The sequence below is a fragment of the Apus apus genome, chromosome 1, assembly GCF_020740795.1.
Source record: "Apus apus isolate bApuApu2 chromosome 1, bApuApu2.pri.cur, whole genome shotgun sequence".
Classification (NCBI taxonomy): Eukaryota; Metazoa; Chordata; class Aves; order Apodiformes; family Apodidae; genus Apus; species Apus apus.
Genome location: NC_067282.1, coordinates 3,845,046 through 3,862,642, shown reverse-complemented (window position 1 = coordinate 3,862,642; position 17,597 = coordinate 3,845,046). Strand labels below are relative to the sequence as shown.

The 17,597-nt window shown below is 49.2% G+C and overlaps 1 protein-coding gene across 3 annotated transcripts in view; it reads left to right on the top strand.

The window, feature by feature from the left end:
* The window catches only part of GAB2 (GRB2 associated binding protein 2), a 102,444-nt gene that overhangs the window by 43,016 nt on the left and 41,831 nt on the right, over nucleotides 1-17,597 (top strand). For all 3 annotated transcript variants that reach the window (XR_007888377.1, XM_051608039.1, XM_051608038.1), the window contains exon 2: nucleotides 15,017-15,317. Coding sequence is in view for 2 of the 3 variants with exons in the window: in XM_051608038.1 (XP_051463998.1) it covers nucleotides 15,017-15,317 (301 nt within the window). In the remaining variant the exon portion in view is untranslated. The remainder of the gene's footprint in view (nucleotides 1-15,016; nucleotides 15,318-17,597) is intronic.

Below are 17,597 nucleotides of genomic sequence, written 5' to 3'. Positions count from 1 at the left end.
AGGAAGGAGGACCAGGCAGTCTTGTTTCTCAGGCTATGTCCGTGTGGCGTATGGACTGAATGTTTCCTTTGTGGTTTGGTCTGTGAAGGCTTGTGTCTAGCCCTTTGCTCTCGTGCCAGGGAGTCCCAGCACTTCCATCCTGGAGCTGTCTTGCTGGGACAAAGGGCATCAGTCTGCACACAACTTCCCTGGCTCTCCCTGTATCCCTTCTGAGGGTTCTGTGTTGGAGTGGAGCAATTTTAAGTGGGTCAAAAAAGAGGTCATTTTTCCCAGCGCAAAGTACCCTAATAAATTAACCAGTGAGGATTTTAATAATACATGAAAGGAGAGAGGTTTGCCACTTTTGGGAAGGCTTTTCAGCTCTTGACAGGGTCAGCAGCTGGGTCAATGGCCACTGGGATTCCAGCAGAGGGAGATGTGGTGGGCAACGTCCTCCACCCATGAGTCTATTGCCACCATCAGGCCAACATAGAGCTACCCCCATTTCAACTCGCTGATATAAATGTTGTTAATGGTTTTTCAACACACATTAACAGGCAGATGGAGCAACTGCTGTGGGGTGGTGGTGGGGTGGAGTTAGCACCCACCCTCCTGTGCACTCCTCTGAAGCCTGAAGCATGTGGGCCTCAAGCTGGGCTTCCAGCTGGGGTTCCAAAAAGATGAGGCTTGTGTGATCTGTGGGGGGGAACAGTTGTGTCTGCTGCAGCCACTTCTAATGGAATAATTTAAATTTAAGGAGCAAAGGCTAATCCACAGAGGTCACGGTTGATCTGGTAGCTTCTCAGCTGTTGTAAAAGTGGTTTTCAGCACCTTAAGTGATTTATTCCCCTTTGGCTTCCTCAATTTTATGTAAGGCTTTAAACAAGGCCAACTACACTGTGACCCCAGGTTATTTTTCTGTCCAGCTCACCCAGATTTGTGGGCATTCTTCAGGTCAGAGTCAGAACATTCCATGTTCTCACTGTGTTTTTGGTTGAGCAGGAATAGGAATGTCCAGAAACCCTGTAGCATTCCAAAGATACATACATATATATGTGTATATATATATATATGTATGTATGTATGTATGCATGTATAGAATATAGAATCAAGGGCTTCTGTAGGCTCTAATTTTCAGAATACAATAGTGATATGAGTATTCATCAGGAGTATCTTTGAATAGGGCATCTTTTCATCCATTTGATGGCTTCTCATCTATGTTAGCTAAACCATGCTATGGTTTATCAAGTGACTTATTGTGCACTTGGGTTCCCAAAGCCAAATAGACTATTTGTGCCCAGGAATATTTTCCCCAGGCTTTACTTGTTGGCACAAAGCAAAGGCTGGGGCAAACACATGCTTAATAAAGTGCCACAGCACCATGTTGACTGATCTTCCTGAAGGCCATGATGGAATCTGCCAATGCACAGGTCTATGCTGTCCCAGCATCCATCAGTCTCTAGCCATCCTACCCATCTTCAATTGGGTTGCTGCCTTCTGGAGAAGGTCTCTTCCTGCAAGGAAGACCAGAACTTTCCTTGCTCTCTTCCACATTCTGGGTGGATGGTCTCTGGAGACTGCCTCTCCTAAAGCTTTCTGTCCCAATCAAAACTCTCAATGGCCACTTCCCTGTGATTTCCATCACTGAAGGACCATAGAGAGATTTGAAAATCTGGTGTTTGAGGAAGAGGTGAGCAGTATGCAAAGCTCCTGCAGGGAAGCTTGTGGATGTCCTTGAAGAAGCAGTCTTCTTGCCTTTCCACCAAAGTATGAGAAAAGAAGGCAACAGCTTTCCAGATATGGGGAGAAAGGGAGAAGGTTAATCCTGAATAAGGGAGTTACTTCCAATCCAGAAGGTAGAAGAAATGTTCATAAGAGACTCCCTAGGCAGCAAAAGGTTGATGCCCAGCACCAATCTTGGGACAAACAGTGGAGCCCACAGGTCTGTTTAATGGCAGGTGAGCTATAGGGTAGTGAGGGCAGCCCATGCAGCCCTGAGCATGAGGCAAGGGAATCAAAACCTGACAGGTCCCAGAAAGATGTCACTCTCAAATGTGGCTTTTCTTTGCATCATTTTTCAGGGATTAAGACTATGTTTCAGCCTTTCTCTAAATGAAGCAGCTCTGATGGCTCCTGCAGGGTGAACCTGCCAGTGACACAAAGGGTAATGAAATGGTAAATGTTGAAGACAAATCCATCAGACGGAGCAGTCTGGATCACTTGGCAAGCAGAGCCCATGTGAAAAAAAAGTATGTTAGAAGGCAGCAAAATTATACATCAAAGGGGAAGAAATTAAGAATGTTTCTATGGAAAGGGGCTATGAATCACCAACTGCAGGGTTTCCTGGGTTTAGGAGGAAGAAACTAAATGAAGGGGTAGAAGGTGCTTACATTCAGCAATAGCAAAATGTGTTTGAGTAGCTGGCTACTAATGTCAATGCCAAAAAGGAGGAAAGGGAACAGGAAATTCTGTTTAGCACAGAAAACCCTCAGGCTGGCAGCTGGTTGGTATTTTGAAAGAGCTGAGAGGTTGGAGTACACAGATGATTGTGATATCTTCTCCTGGTGAAGGTGCTAAGGTGCTTCAATCTGGTGGAGAAGGGCATCACAAGACCCCTTTGCAAGATGCCCGAGACACAAAGTGACAGATTGGAAGCAACCCCCCTCCTTGCTTCTTCCTTCTGGAGATGGTGGCTAAATACGAGGAGAAATGAGCGGTTACTGGGGTCCATATGGGCACAAATGTGCGTTTAATTAAGAGCTTGAGATACAGAATAAATCAGTTTACGATCTCATGGGATGATTGAATAAGGGATCTCAGGAGACCTGGACTGCCTGAATCTGTGATTCACACAGGCAAGGGAGGAACATGAAGATTTATTTCTGTAGGCACGGGGTGGTGGGACTGGAAGTGTTGTGAGGATTCAGCACAGACCCCAACAAACTGCTGTCACTGACAGATGTTTCAGCTGCTAGGGACATCTGGAGGGACATACCTGACTGTGTCAGGCTTGAAACCAGGAATTATCCTCTGCTCCCCTCCAGCCCATGAACTGAACTGCCCAAGCACAGTGCCTGCCAGGAGAGCAGTGGTTGGGACTGTGAGCTCAGTACAGATGATGGAGATCCTTGGGGACTGTCTGGATGTGCACGTGCCTTCTGTGAGTGTCTCCTGGAAACCAGTAAATCCCTCAGCAGGTTTCAGAGGGGCCTGACAGCAGGATGAGATAATTAGGTCTCTATGAGTTTCAGCTAGAAGGGTGAGCAGGAAGAGGAGAGAAATGCTCTTTTAACTGAGGAAAGGCTTTTGCATGAGCTTAAACATTATGAAGGGAATCTACTCATTAGGGTGCCCTTTTAAGCCCCAGGTCCCATAATCAACTAAGCCATGAGAAACCACCCACGGATAAGTAAAGTGCCATTGGTGCTGGTCTCCATGGAGCTGTATTTCCTGTAGAGGCTTTCAACTCCATTTCTCACTTTTGCCCACATTTGGTGTGCTTGGCCCCACAGCCTCCTGCCTCTGTGTCTTGGTATGCCAACCACACCCAAGTTTCCAGGAGCAAAGCATGTGAAGCCGTGATGGTTTGGCTCTGCCACAAGAAACAATGTGTGGACAATGCAGCCTCCCTTGCTCCTTCCAAGTCGGCCACATTTGAACATTTGTAGAGGGTCAAACCCAAGTCCATCTAGTGCTGAACATCACTCAGTGGTCAGTAAGCAGGTGTCTAGGGAAGACTCAGTCACCCGGTAATTTTTGAGGGGTTTTGTTTCCGTGATCTTGTTCAGTCTCCACTTTGGAGCCAGCTAAACTTGAAACCTCCAGAACATTCTTCAGCAAGGAGTCCCACAGCTCGTTTCTGTGTTGCCCAAAGGAGCCATGAGCCTGGCTTCCCTTACCTCCCTGTGATGCCCTGTCCCACTTGCATAAGGCGAGAGTGAGTAGGTCATCACCACCTTCTCCCTGTTGTTGGTAGGTTCCCCAGCATCTCTCCTATCCCGCCTCTTTTCCAGACTGGGAAGTCCCATCTCACTTAATGAAACTTGCAGAGAAGCCATTCCAGACCTGTGATCATCCTTGTTGCCCCCTTTGTGCCAGCAACTGTCATCTGGCCAAGCTGTTCAGCTAGCTACCATGAAATGCAAGTCCAGGAGACTGTCAGTTCAATGCAAGTTAAATCAGGCCAGTTCCTCCATTTTTCCATAGTGCACAGATGCAACAGGGCTACTTCTCTTCCCCCTTCATCTAAAATATCATCTAGTGCTTCTGGTGTGCACTTGCATATTTGTGCTCTTTTGCCTCTGGGATGGCTACAGGAGGAACACCAAGCCACCGAGCTGGGCACACATTGGTCTCTGGGTATCACTGCCCCTGATTCACTCATGAGATATTTGCTCACTCTTTGGACTCAACGTGTTCCCATTTCTTTCTCTCATCCACCCCACTGTCCCTTCTAAAAGTGTCCAGCCCTCTTGTAAAGCCCACACTGAAGTGTATGGTCTGTGCCAAGTCCCAAGAATCCACTGTTGTCACCATTGCCTTTGCAAAAGGGTTTGGCTCAGACTGCAGCAACTTGCAGCCCTCAGTGGGCTGAAGCTGGTCATATGGGCTTCAACAAGGCCAAGTGCTTCTGAGTCCTAAACCTGGGCCACAACAACCCCAGGCAATGTTACAGGCTTGGGGAAGAGTGGCTGGAAGGCTGCTCAGCAGAAAGAAACCTGGAGATGTTGATCAACAGAGGCTGAACATGAGCCAGCAGTGTGCCCAGGTGGCCAAGAAGGCCAACAGCATCCTGGCCTGCATCAGGAACAGTGTAGCCAGCAGGACCAGGGAGGTGATTGTCCCCCTGTACTCAGCTGACACAGGGGCCTATCTCCAAATGATTGAAACTAAGCCTCAAATTGGCTTATTCCGATTCTCTTCTTGGTTCAAAAGCATTGTTTTAATTCAGCTCTGCTTTGAAACACAAGCGGCATTCAGGGTTTGGAAAGGGTTCACTGGATAGGAAACCTGTTTCTTATAGCATCCCCTTCCCCATCTCCCTTTGGGGCTCACAGATGTAATGTGGGATAAAAAAGCCCTCACAGCCAAGCCCAAGCCTGGTGAAAGGGTGAAAGCAAACCTTGTCTTCTCCTGAGCAGCCTTCTGGATGTTGCAGAGGGCTGGTGAGAGGTGTCACAGGGTGTGAGAGCAGCCACAACCTCCAGGAGAACGCAGAGGGAAGCTGAGCAGCAATGTGTTTTTTCCTGTGAAGCCCATCACTGGGTTCTCATGAGGTAAAACATCCCTGCAATGAGCTTTGTGTGGGCAGAGACTGGCAAATGTTTGCTGAGGAAGTCTGGGACAGGATCCGTGGCCCCTGCCAGCACCGTGTGGGTTTTTCTGGGGGTCAGATCCCTATTCTTGAAGTAGCAGTTTGGGGTAGCCCAAAGCTAGAGACAAGGGAAGAGAAACTACTGACAGTGCTGTGGGATTTATTTTGCTCTTGCAGAGGCCAGAAAGCTGGAAAAACTCAGTTATCAAGATGCTGTGCTCTGTCATTTGTTGATGCTGCGTTCCCATGTCCAGCCCTGCTTGTGTAATGCCCGGGAAAGCTCTTATCAAGGCCTGATACCAGAGTCTCAGGAGGGAAAAAAAAAATCTCTGAGCAGTTTGCTTTTTCTTCCAGAAACCCAAAGTTGAAAAAGCCAAATAAACTCCTCTCTCACTGCTGGCATGCTTGTGTGGTATAGGCTGACTGACCCTGGTGGGTTGGCCAGTTCTTGGTCACCTCCGTAGCATTGAATATGGTCAATGGTAGTATTTGGGTTTTGCAAACAGACTTAAGAAGCAGTGGCCTCAATGTGCATCGTGTAAGAGATATATAACTGCAGTATCATAATATAAGTATGATACGTATAATATAATTTAATGATCTGCTGGGGATCCTGTTTGGTTGTCGTGGCGTCTCATCCGCGTCAACCTCCAAAGAGGTGGTGAGGTGCTAGCCAGCCCCCGTGGCACTGTGCTGTCACCTGTGATGGTGGGGGATGAGGACAATGCATCTCGGTGCTCAGTTCATCACTCGTGTGGCAGAGACAGGTGCTTGTGCCCAGCAAGGAGATATGGCAGCGCCATCACCCCATGCCTTGCTCCAGCGCTGCGGCGAGATGCAGCCGGGGCAGATGCAGGGGCCAGGAATCACCCCTGGGTCTGGCATTGCTGAAAACAAAGCACCTCGAGGCAGAGGATGAAAAATCCCTTTAGAAGCCCTGGGTTCTGGATCCAACCCAGACTAAACAGTCAGCTGGAGACGTGCTGCAATCCCTGCAGGGCCCCCGGGTATCACCAGCAGCGTTGCTTTTGTAGGACACAGTCCCTTGCGCCATGCTGTTTTCCTCTGGCTTGGAACAGAAATGATGGTGGTATCATCTCCCTCCACCTCCAGGTGTCCTGCAGATCCCCAGTGAGCCACCAGGCTCTGCCTGCCCCCATGCAGGGACACCCACCTGTCAGGACCTCCTTGTGGTGCTGCTCTGGTCCCCCTCTCAAAGCGTGTGCTGCGGTGGGACAGGGGGGAGAGATATCAGCTAGGAATAACAGAGTGGAATACAGAGCAAGGCTGAATAGCAGGAAATACTTCCAGATAACAAAATCCATGGCACAGCAGCAGGGACACAGTGGAGGCCCCACATACGGACCATTCACAGCCAGCTCTGGAGCAGGAGCTTGACTCTGGCTCACTCCTTCAATCCTCAGGCTTACCCAGCACCTTCCTGCTTGCAAAGGCACCTTGCAGCTTTCTGCTGAAGAGCTTGGTCAGAAGAGGCTGTTTTACTCAAGGAGAGAGAAAAAAATGCCAGTGCTGCTCTTTCTCATGTGAAGTGCAGCAGATGGGTGCATGGCAAGGGACTGTGCCTGTCCCGCAGGGCTCAGGGTCTGAGCAGTCTCATCAGGTCTCCCTACAACAAGTTCAGCTGGGAGCTGGATCTAATTATGGAATGAGGGAGCTGGGTCTCTTGAGCTTGGAGAAGAGGAGACTGAGGGGTGACCTCACCCATGGTTACAGACACGTTCAGGGCAGTGTCAGGAGGATGGAGCCAGGCTTTGTTCAGTGATGTCCAGTGACAGGACAAGGGGCAATGGGTGGAAACTGGAGCATAGGAGGTTCCATGGGAATATCAGGAAGAACTTCTTTCCTGTGAGAGTGACAGAGCCCTCGGACAGGTTGCCCAGAGAGGCTGTGGAGTCTCCTTCTCTGGAGACATTCAAGACCCCTCTGGACATGTTCCTGTGTGATGTGCTCTGGGTGACCCTGCTCTGGCAGGGGGGTTGGGCTGGGTGATCTTTCCAGGTCCCTTCCAACCCCTAGGATTCTGTGATTCTGTGACCTCCAGAACAACCTCCCACTCAAAGTGGGGCTGGTTTGAAGTTAAGGCCAACTCTGGAAATAAGTCACATTGCTCCTGGTCTTGTCCAGGCAGGTTTCAAGCATCTCCAAGTGTGGACATCACCCCATCTGTTTTTTGTTTTGTCCTACAACTCATCATGAAACCTTTTCCAATTACCTCTCATGCTGTTCCTCATGCATCTCCCAGTAGAGTTTGGCTCCATCATCTCTATGTTCTCCAGGTAGGAGCACTCCTGGCCCACCCACCCCAAGATTTCCCATGTCCTTCTTTCTCAGATGGTCACAGCTTGGTCTGGTGGTATGAGCACAACCTCACTACTTGATATTTTGTTTTTCCACCTCATCTTTAATCAGGCGCTCCAGCATCCCAGCAGAAACATGCTCAGTGCCCTCAAGTTCTGGAGAGACATCTTTATTTTCCTAAGACTGCCCATGCAGCACTGAGCTACTGAAATCTTTCCAACTGGAGAACTCCCATAAAATAAATACAGAGGGAAATGTTTTCCACACTGTGTCACTGCTTTGTCGCCTGTAGCGTTTGCAGAGCATGGCAGTGGGGAGCAGGTCCCCCAGCTCACACTGGCATCCCTTTAGCTTAGAGCCATCCCAACCTCTTCCTTACCTGATAGGAAATCTCTGGTGACAGGAGCTGGTTTTGAAGCTCAGAGGTTTTTAAATGATCTTGCAAATAGGATTTAGTTGGTACTTGAGCCTCACCCCCTTAAAACCCAATCTCAGCCAGCCATGAGTGATGCTCGGTGCGAGAGGTCTCGCGCCAGCTGAGCTGCCCTGGGGTGGGTTTCACACGTAGTGATTCATCCTGTGCTCTGAAGCTTAATTACACCTCCAGTGGCAGCAAAATAAAACAAAACTAAATTAAAATATCCCAGGAAGGAAGGTTGCCCTGACAGCCCAAGGTACACATGACGTTGGGGGATTTTTGCATCACTGATACTTCCCCCCCACCACCCCGACCCCCCAGGAAGCCAAGGAAGAGCCGCCTCATACCCTGACGAGGTTCCCTGTGCCCTGCAGGGTCTTGCTGCAGCAGCACAGTGTTATTAATGCTGCCAATCAAGCCTCCCCAAAGCGACGCCGCTAACGAACTCGCCGTGAACTCAGCCACGGCAGACGTGTGATTAGCAGGGATCAGACTCCATCCCTTTGATGGGTGAGAGGAGCAGGGTCAGGACCTGCCTGTTCCCAGCATCGTGTCAAAAGGCACTGCGAGCAGGCAGCGGGCAAGGAGAAGGTGCTTGGAGAACCATGGGGGGTGGAGCTGGAAAGGCAAGGATGGGGCTCAGGAAGATCCTTTTTGCTCTTAGGCTGAAGGACAATGGGACTTTGCTGGGGCAATCAGGCAGCAGAACTGTTACCTGAACAGACACGGGGGCTTCTTTGCTGCTTGCAAGTTCTTCCAAGCTGCGTTTCCTTCGAGTTACAGCTAACGCAGGGAGGGGAGAGGTGTTCTTGCATGAATAATAAAGCCAGCATCCTCCTGTCCATCAGATGAGATAAAAAGCCCCCAGGGACACAAAGGAAGGCAACATTATTATACAGGTCAGCAGTAGGTCATTCTACAATCCTCTTGTATGAGGCTTCACTCGTAGCAGCAGCCGCAGTAGGGGACCGTGCCCCTCGTGCAGGGCTGTGGGGATGAGGTGGCCAGGGAAGGGTCAGCCCTGGTGCAGGAAAACACAGCCATAGAATCACAGAATCATAGAATGCATTGGGTTGGAAGGGACCTATAAAGTTCACCTAGTCCAACCCCTCTACAATAAGCAGGAACAACTCACACTAGACCAGGTTGCTCAGAGCCCCATCAAGCCTGACCCCTGAATGTCTCCAGGGATGGGGCCTCCACCACCTCTCTGGGCAACCTGTTCCAGTGATCCAACACCCTCATAGTAAAGAACTTCTTCCTAATGTCCAACCTCAATCTACCCTTTTCTAGCTTGTCCAGTGGCTACAGGCAGCTTCATTGTTGCACATGGCAAAACCAGTAACACCACAGAGAAAGCCAAGCCACCCAAAACATGCTCTGAGAATATGCTCGTCATCTCTATCCACCTTTTCCAAGGATGATCTTGCCAGGATGGCTGAAATAGTGGTAGGTGGGAGGAAGCAATGAGGTGACACAGTAGCTGGGAAGAATAGTGAGACCTTTCCAGACATCATGGTCCTTCTCACATCGTCCTGGAGTGTAAGCTCCTCGCTGCCACACCAGATGCTCCAGGAGCTGGAGGGCAAATGTGCTTGATGGGGTGCCAGGCCACTGTGCACTGCAAAGTGAAAACTGGAGATAGAGATATGTGGGTCTGGGAAAGGACTGGGGCTTTCTGTGGGCATGGTGGCACCCCTGCCAATGGCTGGTGGCCACAGAGGCAATGGCAGGAGCAGTCCTGCACCCGGGGCTTCTTTGGCTCTGGGCAAATCTGGCACAGAAGCACCTGCTTGCCCAACAGAGGAGTTTCCTGCTCAAATTGTTCAGTCCCTGACTTCAACCTGGTGTGAGAGATTTGCCTGATGTCATGGCTAGGTCGCTCATCCAGCCCGCCAGCTCGGATTAGATCCTGTGATTTGTGTCACATCAGATTTTGGAAGGTTTATTTCACACGGGAGGCGTGCTGCTCTCACAGGGACAAAGGTGCTGGTGGGGTGAGAAGGGGCAGGGCAGAGAGATTTCTTGTGAAATGTGTATTTCTCTCTCTTCTCCTTCTCCTTTCCCTATCTAAACTATAAGGGTGTGGTCATAAAATTACTAACCTTTTAGATTTGAGAGGTCTGGCTGAGAAGTTTATTCCTTTCAACTAAAACCTAAGACTCTGTGACTGTTTCCAACTCCTCAGTTCTGAGCTAAGATAATACTGTGTGGGCCATTCCTACAGGCCCCACCAAGACCCGTCTCTCCATATTATCACTGTATTTACTGTTTGATTCTTTTTTAAGATTGTGGCAGCTAGCAAGCTCCCCTGGAATAGATACCTGGCTTTGCCAACATTGAAATTGTTATTTTCCCTACCCCTTTCCTTTTTTTCTGAAACAATCTACAGGCTGCAATCACTTGGCAGAGAACAGAGGAGCAGAGGGGGAGATGGTCTCAGAATGTCCTCTTGCTATGATAATAAAATTATTTGGATTGGAAGGGACCTTAAAGATCATCTAGTTCTAACCCCCCTGCATGGGCAGGGACACCTCCCTCCCACCAGACCAGGTTGCTCGAAGCCCCATCCAATCTGGCCTTGAACACCTCCAGGGAAGCGGCATCCACAGCTTCTCTGCAAAGATCAATGATCATAGTTAAAGCTTCTGGCTGACCTGTCCCTGATTGCACTTGGGTTCTTACACACTTGAGAGTCCCCAGACTCTCCAAGGCACCGTCTGAGCCCTCTGCACTGATGTCACTAGCTCTGTCACAGCATTTTGCCATTAGGACAGCCACTAGGGACACGAGGGACCTCACTCATGGTGTGGTCAGAAGATCTCCCATGCCAGTATCTTGGTTGTTCAAGAGCAGCCACATTTCTGGTTGGGCTCTCCTGGTTCCTCACCCAGCAGAGAGGACAGGAAGGGTCCCAACCACTGCCTGAGTCTGCTCTGCTAAGTGCACTCAACCCATGAAACCAACAGCACTGCCTCATCTCTGCCAACTCATCTCTCCAACCCATGAAACAGCCAATTCTAGGTAGCACCCAGCTGGAAAGGGATCAGTTTGTGACCTTTCCCTTGCCACAGCACTGTTGAGACAGAAAGCAACCAAGCAGCAGTCATGGTTTTCTGCTGCCAGGGAGGATTTACATTGCCCTGGCAGCATGATGGGCAATGTTTTTAGCAAACAAGTCTTTAAAAGAAGTTCTTGCCAAGCTTGCCTCAATGATATTAAGGGCCTTTGGCAGCTGTAATTTGACTTTGAAGCAACCTGGTGCAGGCAGAGGACCACACAGCTGGAAATTTGTGCCGCAAAAAGCACCATTTTATGGCTGTTAAGCTGTTGGCCTCCTATGTTCTAAAGCTGTTAAGCAAACACAGCCCTTGGCTCACACCACGTGTGGTGAGGCACAGAGTTTTGGCAGGAGTGGGCTGACAGCAACAGGGGCTTCAAAGGAGCTGGGAAGAAACAGAAATAAGGAGAGAAGGAGAATTCAGGGGGAGGAGGAGATGCACGTTGGCCATCGCAGCCCTGTGGTGAGAGAAGGTGGGCTTGGAAACAGAGTGTGTAGGTTCACATGGAGTTGCATTCTCCTCAAATTTGGCATGGGCTGTGATTGCTGTGCACATATGGATCCTATGCATCCTACTGATGTCACAGCTGGTAGACCTTTAAATCACCCTCTTGCAGAAAGTTGATATTCTAGGGAAGTCCAAACATGGAAGATTTGGATGCTTTGAATGGGGGAAATAGTGTCCCAGGAGGATGGGCCACATGCTTCAGGCTGCATATCCTTTGCCACGTGTTGCTGTATGTTGAAACAAGCTCCATTAGTGCCACAAGATGCTCCAAGAGCAGTTCCAGCCTGGCAAAAACAAGCTGAGCCCTTTTCCTAATGGAGACATGGCAAATCCACGTGGAAGAACAAAAATACACTTACTGAACTCAGTGCTCAAAAATCCAAAGAAATGGGGAAAATCTCCACCAAAAAAATAAGAAGTTTCCTGGCTATTTCTTTATTATTTCCTTCCATTCTCTGCTAATGGTCAATGCTTGTTCCTCTGGCTGAGAAGCTGAGCTTGGGAGGCAGGAAGGGCTGGCCCTGCTGCAGGGACATGGGGTGGGAGATGCATCCAACTGTGCTGTCTGCAGCCACTCATCCAGGACAGGCAGGTCTAGAGGCTGCTGCCATGAGTTGTTTCTCTGAATCAGAAGCTGTTTTAGAAGAACAATAGTGACACTCTATCATCAGTAGGGCACCCAGCAGAGTTGGACAGGGTGGTCATCCCAGGTTGGTGGGGCTGTTGCCCCGTCCAAGGGTCCCACCCTCCAGTGGTAGTGCAGCTCCTGAAGATTCCAAATAGATTCTGTCCTGGCAAGGGCAGTTCTTTTGCACCCAGTTTATGTTAGGACTTACCCAATACCACCAGGCTGTGTGTGTTATACTGTTTTCTCTGCCAAGTAATGACTGTGGGGCTTTCCATTGCTACCAGACAGACAAGAGACAACTAAAGAAGTTGTGGCTCTCGCACTGGTGATAAAAAAGGAAGCTGTGGTAGCATTGTTGGCCTTGCTTGCAGCACTTCCTCCTATTTTTTTTCCATGAAAGCTCTAAATTCTGGAGTCCAGTTTCTGTACTTTGTCATTTTTTTAAAGGAACTTCTCAGCCATGAAGGGATACTGCAAGACTTGACTCTGAAGAGTTGGAAAGCAACAAGCCACGCAGCAAGAACTAGTGTTGGATGTGTCTTCATTCAGTTGGTAGCTCATGTGGTTGCACAACTTTCTTTCAGCCCCCCTCACTGATGTGTGCCCATGTCCTGTCAAGTTGCTGCAGAGAAAGGGCTCAGTGCTAATAGGAAGAAGCTAATGGGACATTTTCTACCTAGAGCCAGAAAAACTGTTCATGAGTTTGTTTCCCAGTGCTTTGGGTGATCCATTTTGAGGAGATGAACTAGAAAATTATTGCTGCTGCCTGGTGAAATTGGTTTTTTCCCTCCCTGATGGATGCAGCTCCACTATGTGCATCTTTTTCCTTTTTTTTTAATCTAAAAGGAGCCTTTTTGATGAGAAGTGGGTGAGCATCTCCTGGCTGAAACCAAAATCTGCCAGCCTTGCACGTCCTCTTGCTAAGCAATTTGCTGCTCCACTGCATTTGGAAGATTGCACTGAAGTTGCTTTCCTGGCACCAGGAGCCAGTTTGAGAATTAGTGCAAAACTAATTTGGTTACAAACCTCAAAGACACCAACAAAAGCTATTTTTAAGCCTTTGAGAAGTACAGTGTGAATCAGAGTTTTCAGAGAAAACACTGCAGGGGTTTCTTACCCTTATTTTAGCCACTAAAATCTCCAAATGTGTGGGTTCCTGGTGCAGTTGGATGGCTGAGATCTAGCTTGTACCCATCACCATTATGCAAAGCCTCACGGGGTTGTGGTCGCATCCTGGGGAGCATCCTGGAGGTCCCAGCACACTGCTTGCCTTGCTGCCTCTCTTGGATTACTAAAGATGTTTGTGGCTGTTGGTTCTTCCTTCTTAGAGACATCATGTGCTTCCTCATGACCCAACCTCTCATAATCATATGAACCCCAAAAGTTTTAAATTAAAAATAAATAAATAAATAAATAGGGTCAATCTCATTTAAAATAAAAAAAAAAAGTGTCCACAGCCAGAGCAGGAGGGTGGGTATCACATCCCCTCCCTTGGCACCCTTTGGTGCAAACCAAGGTCTTCGTCGGGTCATGCAGGTGTTCTGGTAATAACCCAGATCACCCCACTCATCCATGTGGGCTGTATCCAGCCCATGTTGTTCTTACACCTCTTGAACCTTCACTACCTTCAAAGGCATCCTTGAGCAAGCTCAGATGTTTTAAGGATTGTGCTGGGATATAGTCCTTCCCTTCCACACGCCACAGGAGCTGAGCCCTCTGCAAGGCAGCTATGGGTTCTGCAATGGGGAGCAGCTCAGGGTGGTCCCTCAACCCATGCATCCCTCCTGCAGGTGTCAGGATGCTTATGCAGGCCCAACCCCCCAAAACAAAAGACACCTCCAGCCCATGGGATGGGGAGCTACACCAGCATGTTTCTCTGTGTAATACAAGTCTCAGCATTTAGCACGTTTTATCCTTGTGGCTCTTCGCCCTCCTGTGGGCTCCCAGCTGCCACTGGGGTGGGGAGAGCAGAGGGGCCACAGCTCCCAGTGCCAGAGCTGATGGCTGACATTTAATTTTGCCAGTTTGCTTCAAATACCACAACCCCCTGAGTCTGTTCCCCGGGTGGTTTGGCCAGGGGCCACTGTCAGCTGTGCTCAGAAGAATCGATGATAACCTTTTCCTTTGCTTTGGAGTTTCCTACATACCAGGGAGCAGAAGATGCTGAAAAACAAATGAATCTTGGATTCTCCACGGGTCTTCCTGGCATTATTCCTGATATTTAAAAAAACAACTCAGTTCCCCGTTGGTTTTATTAGCCTTTCTATCCTGGCATTTAAACAGAGATGGGATTGGTGTGCTAGATATCTGCAAATGCCCACTGTGATGCTCTTAGGGGTTTCTCTGAAGGGCAGGATACCCAGAGTGGGGTGTCCAAAGCACCTGAGCTCCTCTGAGCTACAGGAAGGTGTTCTGGCACTAGGAATGTTGGTAATACCACCACATAGATCATCTTGCATCAAGGTGTGAAGGGTATTTAGGTCCCAGGAGTGCAGCTGGACTGTAAGGTGTAGGAGTAAGGTTGCTCTGAGCCTGAAGACTGGCTCTTTGTGGGGTATTCTTAAGCTACAAAGACGTTTTGGTATTTAATTCTCCTGGAGAACCAGTGGGATTTGAGTATTGAGCTGAAGAACCGAGTCAAGTCCATGCACCTCTTGCAGGGATGTCCTGAGCAGCGTCCCAGAGCATCCCGGTGTGGAGAGGTATTGTGTCCATCTGTGTCACTCTGTGCTTCTTGGCCCTCATGACTTGAGCAGTGGGGTTCATGCTTGCTTTCTCCTTGGTTTCAGGCATGGAAGAAACGCTGGTTCGTCCTGCGCAGTGGTCGGATGAGTGGTGACCCTGATGTTCTGGAGTACTACAAAAACGACCACTCCAAGAAACCTTTGCGTGTGATCAACCTCAATTTCTGTGAGCAAGTGGATGCAGGCCTGACCTTCAACAAGAAGGAGCTGCAAGACAGCTACATCTTTGACATCAAGACCAGTGACAGGACCTTCTACCTGGTGGCTGAGACTGAGGACGACATGAACAAATGGGTTCGCAGCATCTGCCAGATCTGTGGCTTCAACCAGTCTGAGGAGAACACAGGTACCATGAGAGCCATGTCCATGGCCAAGAGCATCTCCTGTCCTGTCCTCTTTCAGATCAGACCTGTGGGAGGGGGTTGCAGCCCACCACAAGGCTGGGAGGGCTAGAGTGGGAAATGGATGGACACATGGGAAACCTCTATGAAGCTTTCCAACCTTTGACATCTGAAGCAGGGCAGGCCTCGCCCTGCAAGCCACCTAATTCACTTCCCCCAGCACAGATGTAGACTTTTAGGTCTCTTATAGGAAGTTGGTGGGGTTTGGGGACTTTTTTAGCTGAAGCTTTTGTCTTCATCCATCACCAAAGTCCTCTTGAGAGTCATGGGAACCAGTAGTGAAAATCAGAGCTTTCAGTCCCTTGATTGGGTGGGGGAGAAGCTTTAGTGGGACTATGTCCCACTCCACTGTCCCCACCACCAACAGGATCTCCTGTGAAGGGCAGATGCATCCTCCCCATCTGCATTCCTTTCTCCTCCTGGGATCTGCTGGGAAAGCACTGGGAGGGGAGAGGAAAATGCTGGGTGGTTTTGTGCAGCAGCAGGACTTGTTCCACCAGTCATGCTCCACTGTCCCATCCCTGCTGTGCTTAGGCAAGCTGTGGTGAGCACCAGTGAGCTGCCTTCACTTCCCCTTCACCAATGGGAGCTCACACAAATCCCAGGTGAGATGGGATGGGTTGGGATGAGCATGGGAGGGTAGAGCTGTGGTCTTCTGACAGTCCCATTAGACCTGTGTCATGCTGTGTGACCTGGTAGCACCTCTGGGCATCTTTGCTTTATCTCATCCGTGGTCCAGTCTCATCCAAGGGACCCCAATCCCATGCTCTGCCTTCGCAAAACTCCCCATAACAACATCCAGCTTGAATCAGTCTTGGTCCCTCACGGAGCAGCTGCCATCCACAGGAGCTGAAACCCTGCCAAGGGCTCGTCAGGCAGGACAGCAAACAAAGCACCAGGGCAGCACAGATGAGATCTTCACCTACTGACGCATGAACCGGGACGTCACCTTGGCAATGGGTGTACAAGGACCCTTGATAGAGCAGCCAGCCCGAGCTGGCAGGGAAAGGTCAGGCTAAATAAATGACATCCCATTCCAATGTCAGCAGCACAGCCCTCGAGCTTCAACAAAACCTTTTAGGCCCCCCTTTTTTTTTCTTTTTTCAGAGCTGTTTTGTTGCAGGATTTTCCATTTTGCCTACGTTGGGCTGGGGGAACTGCTTTTCTTCCCAGTTAGTAAAATGAGCTTTCAGCCCAGTGGCAGCAGGGTCGATACTGGACTTCAGTGAAAGATAAATCTGGGCAGCAAAAGGAAAAACAATCTCCCGCTTGCAAGTGCATCTATCCCAAAGGACACACAGGGCTCCTCAGGCTGCTGAGATCTGAGCACTATTCCCTGCAGGATCAAAGAGTGACGTCAGCAAAAGAGGAACAAAAATCCCTATTTGTAACAAAATCACAACTCGTTAATGCTGTAGGGAAAGTACCCGCTTGAAACACTACCCGGCTGCCAAAGAATGATTTTCTGAGTCAACTGAGAAAAAGCCTGCAATGGCAAATGCAGCAGATGTGTCCAGATGCTGCAGAAAAGAGGGAGTATGAATTATTCAGAGCTGGTGCTTCGCTTTGGTGCTCGCCAAAGCAGTGATCCCACACTCACCTTTCCTTCACTGTCACTGCTAAGTAATGGTGAATAAATCATTGATTTCCCAAAGTAGATAATGTCTGTTTGAAGGACCCAAAGCCCGAGGCTGGGCAGAGAGGTGGCAGGGTCATTGCAGTGTGATGGGTATTGGGAGTCTTGTCCATTTTAGGATACATAAGCCCATAACCCGTCCTTCCTGATGGATCAGGTGGAGGGAGAAATAAACCAGTCACAGCAGTAACTCCCAGGCTCCCTCTTCATCACCTTCTTGAAGCCATGGGTTGATGGGTGGGATCCAATGAGGGGTTTGCATAAGAATAAGCCAGTTCCTAGGTAGAAATCTGGGGCCTCTTTCATTTCTTTCCCAGCCCTTTACCCCTTCCTTCAGCCTCTCTGTGCCTTGTTGTAATCTTGGCTTTGGATAGTGAACAAGTCAGTAATTGGATGCACCAAAAAGGGGAGGAAAACATAACCATCATAGGCAGGAATAGCTCCATGCTAATTGTAGCAATTCATTAACTAAACCTCCCTCTCCCAACAGACAGGCAGTGAGGTGGAATGAGGTCAGAAACTGCCAGGGAAGCTGCTGTGCACATTTTTCTGGTTGTTCTCATTCCTGGGTGCAGGACTGTTTTAGGCT